The sequence below is a fragment of the Scleropages formosus genome, chromosome 11, assembly GCF_900964775.1.
Source record: "Scleropages formosus chromosome 11, fSclFor1.1, whole genome shotgun sequence".
In the NCBI taxonomy this organism is placed as follows: Eukaryota; Metazoa; Chordata; class Actinopteri; order Osteoglossiformes; family Osteoglossidae; genus Scleropages; species Scleropages formosus.
Window position 1 is genome coordinate 14,735,868 of NC_041816.1, and position 23,358 is coordinate 14,759,225.

Here is a 23,358-nt window from a genome sequence, read left to right on the forward strand (position 1 = left end):
ATATGAAAGCAAGTAATCTAAAAACAGTTGGGGTACTAAAATGCAAAGAAAGTGCTATAAAGAGCTCAGATATAAAAATGTTTAACCTTGCATTAAGTGTAAAATATTTGACTTTAAAAGCATCGATTATATACCAGTTTTCAAAAACAAAGAGAAAAACCTTATATAATGTAAGACTGTCTCAGGACACAAAATGTTCTATGTAACAACATGACATGACTACATTTACAGTACACACACACACATTGGCTGAAGCCGCTTGTCCCAAGTGGGGTCGCAGCGAGCCGGAGCCTAACCTGGCAACACGGTGTAGGGCTGGAGGGGGAGAGGACACACCCAAGATGGGATGCCAGTCTGTCACAAGGGACCCCAAGCAGGACTTGAACCCCAGACCCACCAGAGCGTGGGACCTGGCCAAGCCTGCTGCACCACCGCACCCCCTATTTACAGTAGTATATTGTATATTAAAATATAGTACTTAAAATACTTTTGAGCAAGTTCTACCCAAAAAATATGAAGCATAATGTCAAGGAAATACTTGTCATGATCCATGCAATGATTGGGAATGATTGGGAAATCATTGTAAAATGTCATTAAAATTATACAATATTCCTGTGACTGATGAGAAATTAAGTACAGAGCTGAGTGTTCACACATTTATGAAGTTTCTCCACCTGCCTGCATTTCAGCCAGTCATTTTTGACTCTTGTTACATCTGCATCATTTCCATGCAATAAATTAACCCCTTTATGTCAGGGATTGGGGATTTCGTTTGGATCAGATTAATTTCCAACGGCCAAGGTATCACAGATTTGGAAACCTGCATATTCAGCCCAAAATAGTAATGTGTAACTTTTCAATTATTTATTTGCTTTCTTTAAGTTTTCTGTGTAGATTCGTTGTGTGGTATTAGATAAATAAATTCTTGCCAAATCCTCACCAGTATTATTTTTATTCATCAGAATAGTTTTAATTTGAAAATTTTCAGTCAGTCAGTTGTATTTACTTTGGCTTGCTGAATACTCATGATTGTTCTAACACACATACAATCATTTCCCAGTTAATATCATACACATTGAATGACCACACACTTTTACCACCTGTTTTTAGACCATGTTCACAAATAAATTCTTTTTTTTTTTTCTTCAATTTGTATTCATGCCTGACCAAAACTGTGTGACCTATCAATAATATTTACCTCTGCACTGGCAGCACAGCTCACACATGTAGACTGCTTACAAAGTGTTTTAATTAAAAAGAATAATAAATGGTACAACAGGCATAAGAAGACGACAAGCACAACCCTTGGCACAAATTGCATCACTGGATGAATTCAGCAGTGTGATGACTCCTGCCTTCTGTCAGTCCATTAAATACTGTAACTATGCACAAGGTGGACAATTCAGGAGGTGGATGGGCCATGCTCCTCTACCAGAAATATTTTAGGTTTCTTTTTCATTTGTTTTGCAACAAATGTATACTAAATTTCCTACGCATTGCCATTTCCCAGCTGTTTAACTAAAGCAGTACCGGTCATAGGACCTCGCGGGAAGGGACATGTTCTGAATTACACAAATAGGAGACAAGTGCGGTTACCAGCAGAGCTTCAGTCCCTAAACCTGACATCAACCAGTAATGACTGTACGCCCAAGAAGTCATCAGGATTTCAGGTATCCTGTTTTATTTAGTTTGATACTTCAGGTAATTTTTTTCTCCAAAGAATTCAGAGTTAACTAGTTAGGCTAACTAGATAGTTAGGTTTACAGCTACTTGTTCGCTTATGCACTAGAAAACTGCTGGCACTGTACAATATTTTATAAGAAGTTTTTCAGATACTACTCAGAATGTTAAAGCAATTATGATGCCTGGTCAAACATATTGCTCTGCTGGTTCACTTCATTCTGTATTTCTGGGCAAAAGCACAGGTTTCAGGGACAGCCAAAGGTGCACGTGCTTTTGTCATGCAATCATGAGGTGATTTAAAGTCTGTCATCCTGCACACACTGGAAGCTACTATTAGGACAAAGTGTCTGTAGTGGTACAGTGCTTAAATAAATACATGGGATGCAGAACGGTAGCTATTTAAACATGTATCTATGATTGAAAATGAAAATAAAAACACTAATACATAATGTGTCCACTTAGAAAGTATGGTCTTAGGAAGGTGTGTTTTTAAGGAAAAAGCTACAGTGATGCTTATGGATTTGCACCACATATTAGCTGTTATAATGAGTAAATGGTAAGGAAAAATACACCTTGATGCAAAGATGACTTTAAAAGTTTTAACATATACTGTAATGGAATGTTAAATCAGTCAGAGAAAACCTGCATACAGAGATTCAGCACTGAAATGAACAAAGATGACTTAAAAACCCATTCCTGATACGGCAAATCCATAAAGAACCTTATACTGTTCACAAGGTATGCAAAATGCAATGTGGAAATTGAGTCTTCATGCCACCGAGTGGCTTCAAAGCAGGCTGAGGTTTAATTTGTTTCAGTGAGTTTTGCTATTTTTATAAATAGAGACAGCTTCCTCACACTTGGGAAAAAAAATTCTATTTTTAACATCAAAGCACATTAACTCAAAGTATAATCTCTACTTGTAATGGTTAAAAAATATAAAGAAAATATTAGCTCATACTGATTTTGCTGAACTTTGACAGAGTGCTGTACAGATCAAAAGATGGCTTTATAAAATATTGAATTTCTAAGACATATGTCAAATGCAAGAAACATCTGACAGATTTTTATTAGAACACCGCTATGATCGAGTGAGAAATACATTGATGTGCAGTTCACACAAAAAATCAGGCAGGCAAATTTTGAACATTTAACATACTGAGGAAGAAAGTTTAAAGAATAATTTGGTTATTGTCTAAATATATCTATGTAAAATGGGTGTGTAGAGGATTTATGTCTTTGCTTTCCTGTTATTCCATGTGCAGATCCTATACTGCATAAAGCAATTAGAGGTTTTGTAGAATTTGGAGAAAAAGCATATTCAAATAATTAAATGGAAGCAGTTTCTGATAAACATGCAGTCCACTAGTAATATTTAAATAGATTTTTGTTCCTATTCACAGAAGAGCCATATCATGAACAAAAACATGGAACTAGAAATACTGTCACCATAGTAAACTTCTGCTAAACTGTTGTAAATTGTGAGTCCTGTATAAAATGACCAGCATTCATAAAACACATATGAAACCTAAATTTGCAGCATGTGTTTCTGTCATTAAATTAATGCTTATGATTGGAGTAAATGACAGGATCTTAAAACCTGTCTTGTGGCAAAGTAGCGCTATGGAAACTAAAAACAAAGATGTGGGCTGAAATTCTCCTCATATTACAATTGCTTGAGCTACCTCCTCCCAAAAAATAACATACAAAGGGATAAGTGGTTGTTGACAATGAACTGGACTGGTTTGGTAAATTGTATTCTACTTATCACTGGCAACATAGTGTTGGAATGGGCAGCAGTCCTACTTGAGGATGAGTAACATTAATGAAGTCATTATGTCTTACTATTCACTAAGCTCGATGTTTTTCTTTGGCCTCATCCCAAACAATAGGCAGACAAAATAGGCAGACAATACAGACAATAAACAAAAACACTGTCATTCATAACAGCCCATGCATTATTGACATAAAACTCGATTGCACACACAATCCACTTAAAGATTTATCTGTGTCCTTGATAAAAAAAAAAACGCAATGCTGGAAGTAAATCTGAAATAAATACAAAAAAAGCTACAATTTATTAAAAAACTAGGCACTCTAGAAAACAAGTCACAACTTTATACAAACTGATCATCAATCAAAGCATAAAACCAGCCTCTGTTCTCTCAGTGAGCTATAGTTATTCTTCTCCTTGTGTACCTTGTGAACATTCACTCAGCCCTGTTCCCAGGGTGGTTTGTACATCTCAGCCTGTTCCCAGAGTCCTCCACTTGCTGTGTACTTAGCCAAGCCCTTCTTTGCTTATGGTCTGCATTCCAACATTACATGCCCCGGTGTGTAAACGCAGTGCCCCCTGTCTGTGAAGTGCCCTCAGTGTCTCAAACTCCAGCGGCATTGTGTGTGGGCCCACCTGGGATGTGTACTCGTACGTCAGAGCATCATAGTAGTGGTACTTAACTGGGTTTCCGTGCGGGCCAAGGAGGAAGGGCCAAAACCCGTACAGATGGATTTGCTCACAAAAACGCGTGGCCATGGTGTACATCAGCAGACCTGTCGTTGGCCTCTTAATTTGGACGTTGTTTGTTAGCCAGTACCTGGAAAAAGAACATAAGGCTTAGAGACAGCAACAGCTTCTTTGAAGGAATACTTTAATAAGAAAGTGTTGCACCATGCTGTTATGCAATGGAATAATGTATCCTAATACACAATATTATGCTTTTTGAGCGCAAGTAACCTTTATTTCCCCAAAAGCTATGCATTTTTCATGAATGCCCTCCTTTTTTTAGCTGTGTTCAAACCGCCTTCAACAGCCTGGTCTCAGTTGGTTTATACATCTCGATGTGTGCAGTTGGAGTGATCACTTGGCACACCTGCACTGTGTACCAGGTGCAGGTTGGCAGGAGAAAGACATTCTTTTTTTTTAAAAAAAAAAAAACATCATCTGGAGCATAACAATGAAACTGGAGGAAAAACAAGCCCATTCTAAAGTGTCTTCATTTGCAGGATATTCAGTTTTAATGAAAAGCAGGGATACAGATAAAAGTCTGCATTTGTGTTTCCTGGACCTATACCCTGAAATGCAGTATTAAATTTGCTATGATGGCAAATAGTGAATATGATGGGTTGTCTTAAAACCCACAGAGTCAACAAGATGTGCTATTTACAACAATTAGAAAAGCCTTGTTTTCTGTGTAAATGCCAGCCAAAATAGTAAAGTGATTACCATATTTTTCCTTGTGGTACAATTTATCCTCAGGAATGGATTATGAATACTGAATCCTGCAGCATCCCACTGGTTTTCAGTTTGAATTATAATGCCTTTTCAGGCTTTGTTTGGGCTGGTGTGATAGCTATTTAAGATTCCATTTTATTCTTTCCACTTTACTATTTTAATGGGTACAGTACAAATGAACTGCTACATCACCAGGTGACAGCTGTGCTCATGTCTGACATCTTTTCGAAACCAGTTAAAAGAACAGCTTCATTGACAGCTCCAAGGCTTGTGTTACCCTCTGACGGCGTGCAGCAAGCGCAGTGAAGGGAAAGCTGTGTGCACGTTGATAGCGTGCTGCAAGATAAGGCGCACGGCCCAGGCCACACGCTCCTCGCCACCCTTGGCCATGAAGGCTGGGATCCACAACACACTGCCATTGAGGCCCTGCAGTCGCCGTAAGAAGCGCCCCTTCCACTGCTCGCTGGCCAGGTCCTGGAAAGCACGTTGTACCACTGAGGGGTTCATGGTCACCAGGCTGGTGCGATGGCCCACATCTTGCTCGTACTCCTCCACTGGAGCCAGGTTACACCTGGGAAGAAAATCGCAATGACGGAGCGCCTAGCTAAGATAACCATGCAACCTGTGCAACTATTACCGAATACAAGGCACAAGAAGAGTTTCTCGTCCGCACTTAATTCATTTAAACACAGGAGCTAGAAGTTAAATTGCCTGAAAGAAAACTGGTGTAAAAAGAGGAAAACGGGACACCTCAGCCCCATCTGACGTACACCGCCAGTACATTTCAGGAAATGCTTCAGCTTGTTCTTTCTCAACAGCTGACAACCTCTTGTGAGCTAAGCCCTTACAGGTTGTCCAAGCCAACAGACTACAGAGACGGCTGCTCAAAGAAAATTAAAGATAAAAAAATTAAACATATATCAAATCTCCCTACATTACAAGTAGCTTAGGTGTAACTGAGGGGCTGAAAGCAGAGGACAACAAAGAATACAAGAACCAACGGTATTCACGTCTGTTATTTGTGTCCACACACACGAAACTTATAGTAATGCTACGTTAACTTTTCCAGCTAATTTGTTCTTGTCCATATGGCTGATATATGAAAATATTATTCATATTCCTGTAGGAGCACGCACTTTCGTTAGGTCGCCATATCTGTCAGTTACTGGTTGCTTACTGAGACGATTGTCTTTAAAATGCTTACCTTTGTAAAATCAAAACATTTATTATTTATGTATAGAGACACTAGGAGGTCCCAGCAAATAAGCAAACCTGCAGTGAAAACATAACAACCTACACAGACTTGAGTGTGAAACTGAGAAGCTTTGGGTCTCAGTCTTGTACAGTAAACTGATGTAACGGTGGACCAACCCGACATGTATTCGCTGGTGTGAGAGGCCCTGCAGAGACACTGGCTCAGTGACACAAAGCACCAAAATAACACCACGGTAGTAGCTCATGGTACAACAGAAAAATCTCACAGGAACCAATCATCTGTTTTAATAGCACTGCATTCCCAGACACAAGTGGTTTGTTATCTTAATGAGCAGTTTACCTTTGGCAGCTTTCAAAATGAGCCTGTCCACAAGTCTGACATTAAATAACACCCCTTTCATAGAAAAGAACTACAAACAACTGCCTGCTGTAACTTTTCGTGGTAAAGAAAAACGAAAGAAAAGAATTTTGAAAAATACGGACTCATTCTTCAGTTTAACGTTATACTCAAGCCATGTCGCGCTATACTTAAGCGCTGAAAGTGCATCAGGGTTTGACAAAGTTGCACGCCCAGTACTGCTGCCAAAAACAAATTAATTATAATTATAAAAAAAGGAATAATAAATTAGATTTATTATTATCTATTGTGAAAAGCAACTAACAATATCAGGTTTGTTCTTAAACTGATACACCTGTTTAAATGACATTTTTACAGTATCTATTCAAGGTAAGGACCTTGATAAAAGCAGATATATCCTTCTTTTAATTTTACCTGATGACAAAGTCATTGGAGTCAATCTCTTGCCCACAGCTGCTGTTCAGCAGGATGCCTGAGTTTCCCACAATAGCACAGCGCTTGTAAAATTGGTTTTTTAGAGGTGACACTCTGGGAAGGAGCTCATACAGCTCGTTGGGGACATTCAAAGTGCTTTGGCGATCAAAAACATAATGGATCACATCTCCAGGCTTCAAAATCCCCTTCAGTATCGATATGTCCCGCTCAGCATCGAAAAACTTCAAGATGTTCCTCCTTGAAAAGAAACAACTCAAAATGAACAATAACTCACAAAATGAACAACTGCAATGCGAGGAGAAAGAGCCAGAACTGAAGAAGTTACCTTATTAAGTCTGAAAGAGTCTTGTTGAAGTTCCAGTTGGAGGAAGATTGTGTGGTGTTGCTTGTTGAAGGAGAGGGCTTATGGTCTGTAGCATCAGATCCTTGAGAAGGATTTGACTCCAGGACAAGAGTTCTGAATTTAGAGATGAGAACACCATGCACCAATTTACTAAATGAACTGCAGTATGAAAAAATTCGGTATCATGTAATCACTATTAAGGGGGGCGCGGTGGCGCAGTGGGTTGGACCGGGTCCTGCTCTCCGGTGGGTCTGGGGTTCGAGTCCCATTTGGGATGCCATGCGATGGACTCGTGTCCCGTCCTGGGTGCGTCCCCTCCCCCTCCAGCCTTACGCCCTGAGTTACTGGGTTAGGCTCCGGTTCCCCGCGACCCCGTATGGGACAAGTGGTTCAGAAACTGTGTGTGTGTGTGTGTAATCACTGTGATCTACATTAATAAATGCTGTCAGTTGCATTACAAGGTCACAGAAGGATGTGGTCCAAAAGCACGGTTATTTGGAAATAATGCAGTAAATTCACTACAGTTTATTTAAAACTAAGCAACTGTTATGTTTCTAGGAATTACTATAACACATGAAGTTTGGAGTTTCAAAAAGAAATTTAGAAAAATGGCTGGTGTTACTATTTTTTCTGTGTTAAATCTGAAGGGAAGAACAGGAGTAAAGCGATGCCTCTAATTTAAGCTAATCAGAGACCGGTGTTTTACCAGAGAAAAGCAACGTTGCAGTCCTCACACCTTCAGCAGGGAATATTATGGCTGATGCCACTGCGGCAGCAGAAGAGGTCAGACTTCACAATACCCAAGACAATTCATAACAACATTATTATTATAACAACAGCTGGCCCCACCAATAATTTTAATAAAAAATTATTGCTTTAGTATAAAAGGTTTTAATAAGCAAAACAGCTAACAAATTGACTTTTTAAGAGCACGTTAATGCATTATCTTATGCTTTGTTGAGTATCTTCAGGGTCCTATGACACTTTGATGTATGGAAGTGTCTTGGTTGTCTGAAAAATTTACTCATCACAGAAACAGGCTGCTGCATTATATATTTTTGCGTAACTAACAAAAGAATTGTAATATAAATACACATTTTAAAATACAGGATAATACATCAAGTCTGGATTTCTAAAATCACTGTCATTAAGTTTCAACTCCAAGCAGCGTCCCTGGTATGTAGTCAGGGAAATGACATAAAACAGATTTTTCTGAAACAATTCCTTTTAAATTAAATTCCAGCTCCTTTCTTCAATTGTTGAGCCTTTGACACATTACATGTGTCTTAGAAGCACTAGGACAGGGTGTTTTCAGGTTGGCACAATGTGGCTAATAACCTGCATTAAATTAGTTCAATTGGATGTTCATGTCACAGTACCTGCTCCAAAACTAGATAACATCCCATTTTGCATTGACTTTATAGAAACTGGCTTCACATATCAAATTCAGGACATGCAAGGGTATTGGCTATGGTATTGGTATAATTCTTGTCGATAAAATCAATGTGTAGACTACACGATAAACAGCAGCTGAGCTCCAATATTCTGAACTGATAGAATGAGAATTTGTATCTTTTATAGGTCAAACTTTATAAAGCTGAATGGTTAAAGCTGACATTTGACCTATCCATTTTCCACTTGCCGGCACTGTAGAAGCAGAAAGTACAAAGCTTCTTCTTTGTGAAGTTATGAAGTCTTTTTTACATTTTCAAAAACCAGAATTTAAAGCTGGTAATCCCGTTTCTCAGAACACCCAAAGCTGCATACCAATATACTCTTGGATTTTAGGATTTGGACAAAGCTTAAAGTTTAGAAACTTAGGTGTAGATTGTGACAGGTGGCATAATAATCTCTAAATAGCCTGCCATAAGCATGAACACTTATTTACATTTACTCAATGTTCTTCTCCAAAACAACTTACAATTATTTACCCTTTATACAGCTGGCTGATTTTACTGGAGCAATTTAGGTTAAGTACCTTGCTCAAGAGTACTACAGCTAGAAGGGGGGATTGAACCAGTAACCTTTGGATCCACAGGCAGTAATGCTAACCACTCTACTACCAGCTGTCCTACATTCAAGTGCTTCATTGTTGTGAAACCCTTGGACCATTGTCCACCTCTACAGTCACACCTTAAAATATTTAAGTAAAACTGTAAGGAAAACTGCTTCCCCCAACTTATAAGTAATTAATTCCTCAAAAACCCTTTGAAAGGTGAATTGGCATAACTGAGAAATACAGTAATTACCAGCAGTTTCAAGAGGAAAAAAGATGGGTTTCAGAGCCCCAAAAAATGACACCCACATATGCTAAAATATCACCAAATCCCAATACAATGTAGACAATTACCTCAATAATTACCATTGGTTACCATAGTGCCACTTAACAAGGCAGTTTCCATTCATTAATTTCTCTGTAAGACTGTTTTTCTGTCCACCTGAGCTCTTTCAGCTCTTTGGTAACTATTACACACACGCACAATGTCTACAACCACTTGTCCCGAGCAGGGTCACAGCGAACCGGAGCCTAACCGGGCAACACAGGGCACAAGGCTGGATGGGGAGGGGACACACCCTGGAAGGGACGACAGTTCGCTACAAAGCACCCCAAGCAAGACTCGAACCCCAGACCCACTACTATTATGTACATTTAATACTTAATCACAAACAGAACACATGATACAAAGAGTTTACATACTGATTTAAGTTTGTGCATTATCCAATGCTGCAAAAAAACAAAAAGAACTAAAAAGATAAAAGAAATCAATTAAAGTAATGCCAATAAATTAACACTCTCTAAACAAGCTGACATGGTGTCTCACAGAGCTGGGCATAGGTTCACTGTAAAGTTCTTCCCATGTTCCAGGGGGGTTCCCTCACAAATACAAATACATGGTGTTAACACAAAGGCGTTAGCCGAGTACAACTTAGCAATCATTGTACAACACTTTGGAGAATAGCATCTGCTAAAAGAATGAATGCAAATGTCTTGCTCCACTCAGCTGTCTATAAATGCACAAAATCTAAATTCAGCCCTTCTAAATGAGTACAAATGCCTCATAAGACAAAGCAGAGGTATAAAGCAAAACTCCTCATCAAGCTGTACTCTCATCATTTCAACTGTCATATCTCAGGGTATGATTATTTCATAAAAAGGGTCACACATTTGGGGTTGCACGACTTCAGATTTTTTAAAGTCGACAGTTATGTGATGAAAGTTGAGTCAACGTTGACTGGTCGCTGATGATGTCATGAATAAAAACACAGGAGAAGGGAATGCTTTGCAACAATCGACAATCTGAATCTGTATTCTTGAACGGAATGCAAATGCTGACAACAGAAAGCTCATACATAGGATATATATACAGCTGTTATATATACATATATATACATATATATATTATATACAAAACAGATAAGAGGGGACATCGTAGCTGGGTTAAAAAAAAATGCAGTTTTTTTTTATTGTTTTTTGTTTTAAGAATGAAAAACGAATTATGAATTAACTATGTTTAAAAACCTTTTTTTGCTCAAAATGTAAAATATTTAAAATATGCCTCATTTATAGTTTCTTGCCGTGTTATTTTTTGACTTTGATCTATTTTGTTTTCTGGTATTCTTGAAGAACCTGCATGTAAGCGAATTGAAACCGTGCATAATCCATCAGTGGCTTCATCAAACATGCTGCCTTCGCTCAGAGTTATTGACCATAACTTCATGTGGATCACTAGGTGCTTTTCAAAAGCAGCAAGAGTGTCTTCTTCTTACAATGTTGTGCTGAGCACAAAATCTTCGGACACTCATTGCAGAAGAACCCCGTGCAGCACCCTGTTGTACTAGATTGTCTGCGATCTCTGAATATGTTGCTCTAGTTTCTATCATATTATTTATTATTTGTGCAAATGGCTCCAGAATGAAAATTTTTTCCAAAGAAAAGACTGCCAATAAAGCTAATTTTTACGTCCAGGTTAGGCTATTTGTTAGACGTTTACGTTTGTTTATTTATTTAGCAGACTCTTTTCTACAGCAACTTCCACTGAACTCTATGTAGTGTTATGAGCCCACACACCTTATTCACCAAGGTGACTTACACTCCTAGATACACTACTTACTGGGTCGCTCATCCATACATCAGTGGAACACACTCTTTCTGTCACTCACACACTGTGGGTGAACCTGAACAGCATGTCTTTGGACTGTGGGAGGAAACCGGAGCACCCAGAGGAAACCCACGCAGACACAGGGAGAACTTGCAAACTCCACAACACAACACACGGACGAATCGTAATGGAAACCCATGTCGTCTCGCACCACCGCTTTTCATTTTTCTGCTAGTTAATTCATAATTTGTTTTTCATTTTTAAGACAAAAAATGAATGAAGGTATCATAATTCGTATTTTGTTTTTCAGTTTCGAATCAAAAAACAATGAACGCAATGTAGTACACGGACCGATTTCGATTGTTCCTCTGCTAGTGTTAATGCCGGATGCCCATTTTCAGATGAGTGTGCATTGTACTTGTACTTTTGTTGTACTTCAGGACAGACTTGCATATTTTGCAAGTGATGGTAGCACAGGCTTTATCTGTAGTGAAGTATTTGCACACACTTGATGAACTGCTGTTAGTTTGCTGCAATGACCCACCAGGCTCCTTACCTGTTGTCTTCTTGGAGGCATCCATGCTCTTAGTGTCATAATCACGTGATCAGCGACTAGTTGACATCAAGCTTTAGGCGTCATCGCAGAGCAGTAAAGTAGACAAATCGACTACTCGGTGCAAACCCTATCACACACTACAGTGGCTGTATAATTATATCAGTATGATACCTCACAGGGTGCACCCCCAAAATACTGACTGGGATAAAGGGAACCTGTTTCACCTTGAATATCCTATACTACTGTACAGCATACATTATGAAAGTGTGTTAAGACCTAGAAGATACACTGCCCGGCCAAAAAAAAGTCACCACCTGGATTTAACTAAGCAAATAGCTAAGAGCCTCCCATTGGATAATTACTGCAGTGATGTATATATTTCAGCTGGCAACAAGTTATTTAACCCTAACTGATGCAGTGAGTAGCTTCTCATTTCTGAAACAACCATGTCGGAAGACATATCCTGTGGTTGTGGAAAAGATGTTACTCTGTTTCAGAAGGGTCAAATTTCTGGCCTGCATTAAGCAAAGAAAACAACTAAGGAGGTTGCTGAAACTACTAAAATTGAGTGAAGAACTGTTCAACGCATTAAAACAGGGAAGGATAGTGGTGAACCATCATCTTCGAGGAAGAAATGTGGTCGGAAAAAAATCTTGAATGATCGTGATGGGAGATCACTTGAACGTTTGGTGAAATCAAATTGTTAAAAAACAACAGTAGAACTCACGGCTATATTTAATAGTGAAAGTAAGAACATACCCACACACACAATGCGAAGAGAACTCAAGGGATTGGGACTAAACAGCTGTGTAGCCTTAGGAAGACCACTCATCAGTGAGGCTAATTGGAAAAAAAGGCTTCAGTTTTCTAGGGAGCATAAAGATTGGACTCTGGAGCAATGGAAAAAGGTCATGTGGTCTGATGAGTCCAGATTTACCCTGTTCCAGAGTGATGGGTGCATCAGGGTAAGAAGAGAGACGGATCAAGTGATGCACCCATCATGCCTAGTGCCTACCGTACAAGCCTGTGGGAGCAGTATTATGATCTGGGGTTGCTTCAGTTGGTCAGGTCTAGGTTCAGCAACGTTATGTGCCCAAAAAATTAGATCAGTTGACTACCTGAATATACTGAATGACCATGTTTTTCCATCAATGGATTTTTTTCTTCTCTGATGGCATGGGCATATTCCAAGATGACAATGCCAGGATTCTTCGGGCTCAAATTGTGAAAGAGTGGTTCAGGGAGCCTGAGACTTCATTTTCACACATGAACTGGCCACCACAGAGTCCAGACCTTAACATCATTGAGAATCTTTGGGATGTGCTGGAGAAGACTATACAGCGATCCGACTCTCCAATCATCAATACAAGATCTTGGTGAGAAATGAATGCAACTCTGGATGGAAATAAATGTTGGCATAAGCTTATCAAAACGATGCCACTGCGAATGTGTGCCGTAATCAAAGCAAAAGGCAGTCCAGCAAAATATTAGAGTGTGTGACTTTTTTTTGGCCAGGCAGTGTATAAGAGATGTTACTAAGTGTTACTAAGCCCTGTACATGTCATGAGAGTTTCTTAGACTTTATAGCTCTTGGAGAAATTGCTTGAGCTCAGTTGCTTCATTTTGCATAGAATAAAGTTTCCGTAATTTCAAAAATTTTATGTAGAACTAATTGTGATGCTCATTAGCAGTTATCTTGAGAAGGCAGGATCAAGAGCCTAACAAAACACTGATCAACACCTTTATACTGACACACGCTTGCTAAATGAATAGGAAATCTTAAACACTGCTAAAAAAAACCTTATGCCAGCAAAAGTAAAAGGCAAACAAAATACAGTACAAGCAGTTATCTGTTGTAAATGTAAATTCAGTGAAAATCTCTAACACAAGGACAAATGGGGAAAAACACCTTTTAGTAAGGGAATGGAAAGGTTTCTTCTATACTGCCTTGCATAAAGCCAGTGAGATGACTTTACTCATAAAAGTCAGTGAAACATATTTTTGTGTCCAAGGAAATCTTTTGTTAATCTTCATACCAGTGAGATAAGTTGCATGGCATGTTCCTGGAAACATATTATTGGGAAAAAAAAATTTCTATGACAATCACGTATTGAACTCACCCAAGGGCCCATTTCATGTTCAGCAGTGCTCAGCTTATAAGACAGCCAGCTATACACTGAGAACAATTCCTTGCCACATTGCCCAGATGGTACTGTACTATGCTTCGCAGTGGAAACATGCCTCTCTGCAAACCGCAGAAAATATATTTTTAAGTAAAGAGAGCAAAGTGGACCTCTTTCATGGCACTGACCATGAAATTAAAGAGGAAAAGGATTTTGTTCTGTTTAAGAAGAATGACAGATCCTTGAGGAAGTGGTCTGACAGGAAGGTCTGAATCACGCCAAGCCAAATTTCTAATACAGCATCAGATTTATTACAATTTAAAAAGTGGAAACTTTGAATTCATCCATATGAATTCAATAAACTCTATATATCCTGCACCAATAGAGAAATAAGGCTATAGTGCATCACTAAATATTTATACATGCATGACTTAACTACACAAAAAAACTGTGTAAACCGTGACTGACTTTCAGTCAAAACTATTCCTTTTTAATCTTCTTCAAAAAGAGAAAAATGCATTGCATGACGGCTCACAGTATGCATTCACCAACGAGATGTCTGATTCCTTATTCTTTAGCAAAAAAATACCAGTTTCATAAGCAAAAAATATGTAAGTACAACTTGTTGTCATAATCTCTTTGTAAAGCTGTAACTTAGTAACATTTTAGCTTTTTGTACTACTGATAGAATTACTCTTGCCTTTCTGCAGGGTCTATTCACTACATTCAAATTGCGTGCATGCAAGTTTTTAACCTCATAAAAATTACATAAGGCATTGTTTTACCCAAAGCTGTGCAATAAATGTTCATGCACCAATATGGTATAGTAATCATAAAAATCCTATTCCAACAAACATTACCCTTCCAGCAGGACCAATCAAATTTTCCTTAGCCAGTACTCTGGAAGCTGTTTTAGCTCTTAAGTTGAGAATAAAAGAAATTAAGGATTGTTTCACGGAACTGCAACTAAAGTGGGCTTATGCATTATCTGAAATATTAACTGAAATTACAGCCCCTGTGAATCAATGGTTTATATTTCTGAGAAGGATGCAAGTGATTCCACTGTTTTCATAACACATGGTTTTAAAGCAGAAACAAAATATACAAAAAACCAATTCACTTCAGATGTTAAAACACTGTAAAAGCTCAGTTTCTAATTGGGGCTTGGACAGATTGTCTAATTAAATAAGTATAATTTGGAGAACCATACTGCATGTTAAACCAGAGATTTCGTATATTTCTATGGAAACAGGCAACTTAATGAGTTTTTACTGGGGATGGTGATTAGATTAGGTGGTAGATTAGGTGACATTTTCCCCATTTTATTTCTAAACTGAAGCTCATGAGGACAGCAAATGACTGAATTAGAGAATGCTTGACTGTGTATTATGAACCTAACAAAAGATGTTGGGAATGTTCTCAGTGCACACCAAGGACACACGGTAGCTAGAAATAAAAATTCAGACCAAACAGCGAGCGGAAACGAACCTGTTAGACTTGGGAGGGAAGGTCTGCAAGTATAATTTCCCAATGTCTCCATGATTCCTAAACAAAAGAAAACATAAAAGTTTTACGTCATTCTTTATTAGCAGAAAAATATACAGCTGGAATAGCTTAAAGCAAAAAACTAGGGCACAAGAGAACACAGGTGTCATGTAAATGTGTCCATTTGTGTATAGTTTATATGATCTCCCCATGTTTCTGTAGATATCCCCCAGGTGTCCTGGTTTCCTCCCACTATCCAAAGGCATATTTAAGGTAACTGGTGACTCTAAACAGCCCTTAGTATGTCCACACACAGGTGAATGAGAGTGTGTGATTGCTCTACGACAGACAGGCATCCTGCCCAGGGTTTTCACTGCCTGGTACCCTATTCTGGCATAGGCTCCAGATCCCTACGGCCCTGAAATTAATAAGCAGTAATTAATAATGAGTGTATGAAAGGTAAAAACAGAAGTGCCATTTAATAATGATTTATTATAAGTGACAAGAACAGCCCAACATTAAATGAACCATCTACAATCCACAATTAAAATTCCAAAGCTGCAGTTACAACCAAAATACTCTTAGTCAAAAACTTGTCAAATAACAATAGAGCCTGTTAACAGCAAATCTGTCCAATAGTACTTAAAGAGATTTTCATAAGTACAGTACCACCGCAGTCATCTTTACTTTGTGATTGACTGTCCTTATTCTTGTCCCACTGCAAACAGTTGGGAAATCAACATTTCAGATGCAGCTGCTTTCACATCTGCACCTATCATGCTACAATGAATACTACACACTGTTTGAAAGCACAACGGATGGCTGTTTCTCATCTACTTGACAACTGTATACTTCTTGACATGCTTCAAAATTACAGTTTTGAGCAGTGAAATAAGCCAGTGAACGCTGTCAACTCCTTTGACTGTTATGTTTCTTTTCTTAGCAACTGCAATGTTTCAAATGAGGTGTGAAAATTTACTTGTGTCAAGTTGCCTTTTTTAGCATTTTCTAAAAATGAATACCACTGACACATGACAAATAAAAATAGCTAGGTACAGTTACTTTATATTACGCATTAATAAAGTGCAACTTCCTTCGACTGAGCCACTAAATCCTATGCCACCTGCTATGGGGTAGCCCTTGGCTTACAATCAAGAGATTGCAAGTTCACATCTCCACACCCATTGTAATATTTACATTTATTCACTTAGCAAATGCTTTTCTCCAAAGCTACATACAATGGATACTATGTAGTGTTACTACCCCACACACCTTATTCACCAAGGTGACTCACACTGCTAGATACACTACTTAGAATGGGTCACTCATCCATACATCAGTGAAACACACTCTCTCTGCGTCACTCACACACTACAGGGGAACCTGAACAGCATGTCTTTGGGAGGAAACCAGAGCACCCAGAAGAAACCCACACAGATACAGGGAGGACATGCAACCTCCATACAGACTGAGTGGGGATTGAACCCACATTCTCTCACCCTACCCAGGTGCTGTGAGACAGCAGCGCTACTCACTGTGCCACCATGCCACCCTATAATATCCCTGATCAGCGTATTCAGAGTGAGAACATCCCAGGGCATCAAAGGGTAAACTGTTGCAAGTGGCCTTGGACAAAGGTGTCAGCTAATATATTTCTTTCACTCTTCTATTAATTTTATTAATCTCGACAAAATCTGCATTTGTAATTTTGGATAGATTAGGTGACATTTTCCCCAGAGGTTGCTGACAGCCATAAGTAAACATGCACACAAATACAGGAAAGCCTACTATCTATGGAGTCTGTTGAATTTTATCCACTGGTCCTGATAACAGTTGAAGAAAGGAAACCAATTCTTTTGCCTCAAGCCCCCCCCCCCCACCATTTTCACTAACAGATCAAACATTAATTTCCTACCATCCACAGCCATCCAGTAAACAGTCCTTTGAAATGAATGAGATTTCGTTGAACAAACAAGACACACTGGAAGTGAGAGCAGACTCTCAAAGACTGTCATGCAGACATACAGCAATGGCTGGTTTGTGTGGTCACGATGCCATTGATTTAAGGTCACACTGCTGTTCTTTATTATCTTTGCGGTTTATTTTTAACCCTTTACCCCTGCATTACGGGGGGCGCGGTGGTGCAGTGGGTTTGGTCGGTGCCTTTCTGTGTGGCAGGGCTGGGGTTTGAGTCCTGCTTGGGGTGTGGTGGCCCTGTCTTTCTTCCTGTGTTTGCCTCCCCAACCATGCAGAGGAAGGACCTGGCAACCCACCTCTGTTTCCTCCTTGACTTGCCTTGAAAACCATGCGAGTAGTCGCTATGGGTTGACTTCCACTTGGCCCATACCATATCTCTGCATTGTGGACAGTACTGAACCTCAGAGGCAAAATGTGAAAACCTTCTTAAAGATGGTCCCCACTATAACAATAACAGCAATCCAGATATTTAAATATAGGAAGAGAGTCCAGAATTGCCAATATTTTTTTCTTTTTTTTTCAAAAAATCCAAGAATTGCTGAAAAACATCCTGAACTAATAGAAGAGGTTCCTTTAGTATAGGAAATCAAGACATCCGGCTAAACTGTGTAGCAGTCCAGCAGGAAACGTGTGGTCTATTCCACTGTCCAAGAAAGTCACAGGTTTCACCCCCTGTACAAGCTAAAAAGTCAGTCTCTTGACTTTAATAGTTATCTGGGATGTGGAGCAAGAGGACCTGCACAAATGGAGTGTGTGATTTCAACAATCACTGTCCAGAGACCCGCTGCTCACACACAGATTTCACTAGAGCAAGAAAAATGACACCACTACTTTTAAAATGACTTCATCTGAAGGATATGACTGCAGGAAACACACACACACACACACATTTTCAGAACCGCACATCCCATACGGGGTCACGGGGGAACCGGAGCCTACCCGGTAACAGAGGGCGTAAGGCCGGAGGGGCAGGGGACACACCCAGGACGGGACGCCAGTCCGTCGCAAGGCACCCCAAGCGGGACTCGAACCCCAGACCCACCGGAGAGCGGGACTGCGGTCCAACCCACTGCGCCACCGCACCCCTACTGCAGGAAACATTTAGGTGATTTATTTGGGAAACACAGCTGAAGATACACGCCCTGCGATGGACTGGTGTCCTTTGGGTGGAGCCTGTTTAACTCCCTTTTTTTTCCAGAAAAGGCTGTGCCCTGGACAAAAATGGATGGATGGATGGATGGATGGATGGAAAGTGCATAAAAAATGGAAAAAAAAAGTAAAAGTCAAGGTATAATAAAATAAAGAAACGGCCACTGTGCCCTACTATATAGAGGCGACGCGGAGGTGAGCGGGGAGAACATTATTCGTAAGACTACTAGAAGAGAGTTGACCGCAAACGCTTGTTTCGGTCAAGTTGAGTTTTGAACGCACTGCTAGGCAGAGAAAAATCCATATACTGTAATACTGGCGGCAGAGTGAGTAGAAAGACTTACTGAGAACTCGGACGGTGCTAAATGTGTCGGTCCCAGTGAGTTATATTATATCATCAGACCCCGTCTGCTGAACAGCTCCTCAGAAATGCATAAATAGAAACAGAACGGCGCACGACTCTGTAACACTTACCAGAGTCCAACTTGCCAAATGTCAGTGACAATGAAGAAAAGGGCGAGCAGAGCCGCGCTCCCGAACACCAGCGACCGAAAGGACGCGGTCATGACAGCGCAGGGCGCGAGCCTGGCGCGTGAGGGCGAGCTCGAGGACGGACGCGCGGCGGCACGAGCCCATCAAGTTCCCAGGGCGGCACGCGAGCATCTGCTCTTATCGGGCGCCGTGTCAGCGTCCCCGTTAATGACTGTACCTCAGCGCAGGTTCAGTCCCTCCCTGCCCGCGCTAAACCCGGCGTTGTGGCTCCTGAGAGAAGAAGGCGCTCTGCCAGCCGCGGCAGCCGGTGCTCTCTCTCTCTCTCTCTCTCTCTCTCTTTCTTTCTCTCGCTCGGTGTGCGAGCTCCCGTCCCTCCTCCAGCTCCGTTCACGCTCGAGCGCGTGCAAACTTTGAACGCGACTGTGTGAGATCCTCCACGCGGGACCTTCGGCGGGGAAGTGGAGCATCAGATACTAAATGGGGTTTAAAGGCGCAGCAGCCGCTCCGGCAGCCCGCTAACCTCATTTCGAGCGGTCGCGTCACACAGCGCGTAGAGGTCCGGGCAAAACGGTCCGTGGGCACCACTCCCAAAACTACTCTCTAAGCGGAATGGTCAGTTGATTAAAATAATAAATAAATAAATAAATAAATGTATGACTTCACTCATGCGTGTTTAATTTCTACACGATTGATAACGAATACATAAAGGAACCCGTCAACTGTGATTTTTAAAAAAAAAATGTATGTAAACAATTATGAAATTGTTATTTATCCAGTCCATCTGTTATCAGGCATTGTTTATTCATAATTCAGTACACACGGCCACGGTGGGCTGGAGCCTATACTAGAGCTGGCACGTGCACACACACACAGAGCGGGACTCACCTGAAACACGTCTTTGGGCTGTGAGAGGAAACATGGATGGATATGATCGCATGGGAACACGAGCAAACTCCAAGTAGGCTGAAATAGTGCAACAGTTTTTTTTTTTTTTTTTTTAAATTACTGATTTAGCTGACACTTTTCTCTAATTTATGTTACTCTTTTTGCCCATTTACTTACAGCAGGGAAATTTTTTACTGAAGCAATTTTTAGGGTAAGTTACCTTGCTCACGGGTATTTCAGCCCGACGTGGGGAATCAAACGTGCAACTTTGGATCCAAAGGCAGTAACTCTAACCACTACACTACCAGCTGTTCATGGTGTGTATCTTTGTCTATGCTGCATGCTTTCCGGATACTTTTTAATCCAAAGCATCATAAACACTGACTGTACAACTTTGCATTGCATTGACTAAGTACTAAAACAGTAATAGGTTGTGTACAAAGTAGCAAAGCTGGTAGCGCTGGTGCCTTGCAGCTCAACGGTTGTGGTTTCAAAGGTGATGCTGCCAGGTTAGTCACCTTCTGTGTTGTCCTGATGTTTGCGGTGTATTGGACAAGATGTTTTTGATAACAAATGTATGTAAGGAGGGGGTGCGGTGGGTTGGACCGAGTCTTGCTCTCCAGTGGGTCTGGGCTTCGAGTCCTGCTTGGGGTGCCTTGCAGCAGACTGGCGTCCCGTCCTGGGTGTGTCCCCTCCCCCTCCGGCCTTACGCCCTGTGTTGTCGGGTTAGGCTCCGGCTCCCCACAATCCCGAATGGGACAAGCGGTTCGAAAATGTGTGTATGTAAGGATGGTGGTTATGTGTAGGCTTCTTCGAACTCTTCAGCTGAGGGAGACTTAACATACCATGGGGAGCCAGGAAAACAGATGGATCTTGGCTCGAATCGAGACAGCATTTTCATTGGTAGCACAAATGACAAAACTGGGATGGTTATATTTTGGACATGTCATGTGAAGACAATTCTCTCGAAAAGATGTTCATGCTCATGAAGGTAGGTAGAAAAAGAAGATGAGGAGGAGCAGCAACCAGGTGAATGGACTCAATCACAGTAGTAATAGATTCACTCATTTCCAGTCTGAGGACACAAGTGGGGAATGAAGCATTCTGTAGGCATTCTGCACGTGTTCACCAACAGCTGGCGTTGACTCGATGGCACTTAACAACAATATGGACCTTGTCCATAAATACATGCTCTTCATCTCAAGTTCCTTAACTGTCACTCAAAATCCATTCAGCATCAAATTGACTGCACATCTTATTATTATAATAAATTCTTAGTTAGGTTAGGTTTTTTTCACTGACAATGATTTACCCATTTGAAAACCTGAGTAATTTTTACCGAACAAATTCAAGCTAAGCAGCTTGATTAGAAGTACTATAATTGGAGCACGGATTCAAACCTGTGTCCTTCAGATTGAAGGTGACAGCTCTAAGCACTATAATGGCACATGCATGCACTCTGTGCCCTTCTCTTTCACTCTGAGTGCTGGCTCCCTAACATAACCTGAGCAAAGAACTTGGCTTCTGTCCTATCAACAAATGGCCAGGGCCCAGATGCTTTCAGAACGCTCTCAGCATCTACAGCATGTCTGTAAACAACCTTGCTCAGCAATATTTTTTTCTGCATTTAGTAGTTGCTATCAACTGTGGAGCTTGCTAAGTGTCTACCCACTCTTTCCTCTCTTCGAAACATCCATAAAAAAATACCTTCCATCAGCAATTAAACTGCAAACTAGATTAACTGCTATAGTCTTCTTGCCCCAATATTCCCAGTTTGTGATTAAAAAAATATACGAAATGTAGTATAGCCAGCTATGTCACCCCTGAACTGTTACTACAGGCACCTGCCACTGCATCATGAATGAACATTGTTTTGGTTATATTTGCTGCTCTCACAGTGATGTATAGAATTTTGTTACAATGGCCTTGTAAATAATTCTGAATTAGAGATCCAGCTAAATTAACAAATTGTAAATAAGAACTTTCTCCTAATAAATATGCCTCTCAGCTCAAGCTCAATAATCTATAGTCTTTTGATAAACTTAAGAAAAAGCAAGTTGTTGACTGCAGCCGTGAGGTTAAAATCGGTAATTCGTGATTACATGGCACATTTTTTTCTTTTTTAATCACCTGCCTCGTAATGAAATGCTCTGATGCATTAAGTTATTACTGGCCAGCAATGTTATGTTGCCATGTAATTGCTTCTTGATGGCACTTAGCAGCACTGTACGTGTGTTATGCGTGAGCACAAATCACCACCAAGTAATGGCAGGAATAAGCAAATGGATTCATCACTTAAGGAGTGCAAGCAGTACTTCGCTGGGTGATAGCTGACATGTCAGGGTGTGAAATTAATTAATAATTAGTTAATAATTGTGTATCTATGGTGCGGAGTTGATTAAAATATTCCCTTTGTGCTCATACCCAAGTAGTGTGTTTGTTCACTCTAATTAATTACAATCATCAGATCTATAGCTGGTTTCTTGTTAATTATCCTCTAGTAGATGAAAGCAAGATGTAGAAATCTGCTCTCATTCAACAGATTGAAATGATTCATTAATTCTGCCGCAATTAGTCTGAGAGGACAGGTGATTATGTGTGTGATATCTGTGTAAGAGGGAATTGCTCCTGGAAATATACATCTGTTTAGACAAACAAAGGAGAAGAATCCTTTTACAATATGTGAAGATAGGCTGACATGGGTTTTAGGGTTGCAAAATTAATGTCTTGCTCTATGTGTCAATGGGGGGTGCGGTGATGCAGTGGGTTGGACCGGGTCCTGCTCTCCGGTGGGTCTGGGGTTCAAGTTCTGCTTGGGGTGCCTTGCAACGGACTGGTGTCCTGTCCTGGGTGTGTCCCCTCCCCCTCCAGCCCTACGCCCTGTGTTGCTGGGTTGGGCTCCGGCTCCCTGCGACCCCGTATGGGACAAGTGGTTCAGACAGTGTGTGTGTGTCAATGGGGGGTGCGATGGCACAGTGGGTTGGACCAGGTCCTGCTGTCTGGTGGGTCTGGGGTTCGAGTTCTGCTTGGGGTGCCTTGCAACGGACTGGTGTCACGTCCTGGGTGTGTTCTTTTGCCCTGTGTTGCCGGCTCCCCGTGACCCTGTATGGGACAAGCGGTTTCAGATGATGTGTGTGTGTGTCAGTACAGAATCATAGAGGACTGCTTGTGAAGCTTTTTGAATGGAGATGGAACTGCATTTAGGAACTAAATTTTGAAGACAAAACGCCCCTTGTATTGCTGTTGTGTTGCTGTAGAAGTCCAAGGCCCACAATACATTTACAAAAGTGTGCCAGTGAATTTCTGTGCACTTGTTTACGCCGTA

At 40.6% G+C, this 23,358-nt stretch overlaps 1 protein-coding gene across 1 annotated transcript; it reads right to left on the reverse strand.

The window, feature by feature from the left end:
• Positions 1 to 2,456: 2,456 nt before the first annotated feature.
• On the reverse strand, positions 2,457 to 19,623 carry st8sia2 (ST8 alpha-N-acetyl-neuraminide alpha-2,8-sialyltransferase 2). The gene is made up of 6 exons (XM_018763258.2): positions 19,131 to 19,623; positions 15,534 to 15,590; positions 7,249 to 7,380; positions 6,903 to 7,160; positions 5,193 to 5,486; positions 2,457 to 4,277 (listed from the first exon to the last, which is right to left on the reverse strand). The coding sequence occupies exons 1-6, from the start codon at positions 19,220 to 19,222 to the stop codon at positions 3,965 to 3,967; spliced, it is 1,146 nt and encodes a 381-aa protein (XP_018618774.1). The 5' UTR covers positions 19,223 to 19,623; the 3' UTR covers positions 2,457 to 3,964.
• Positions 19,624 to 23,358: the final 3,735 nt, after the last annotated feature.

Coding starts and splice junctions, on each gene's coding strand:
- st8sia2 (XM_018763258.2), bottom strand. CDS start 19,222: ATGACCGCGTCCTTTCGGTCGCTGGTGTTCGGGAGCGCGGCTCTGCTC. Junction 7,381..15,533: donor TTCCCTCCCAAGTCTAACAG/GTTCGTTTCCGC, acceptor CTCTAAATTCAG/AACTCTTGTCCTGGAGTCAA. Junction 4,278..5,192: donor TTGCTGCACGCCGTCAGAGG/GTAACACAAGCC, acceptor TTCTTTTTCCAG/GTACTGGCTAACAAACAACG.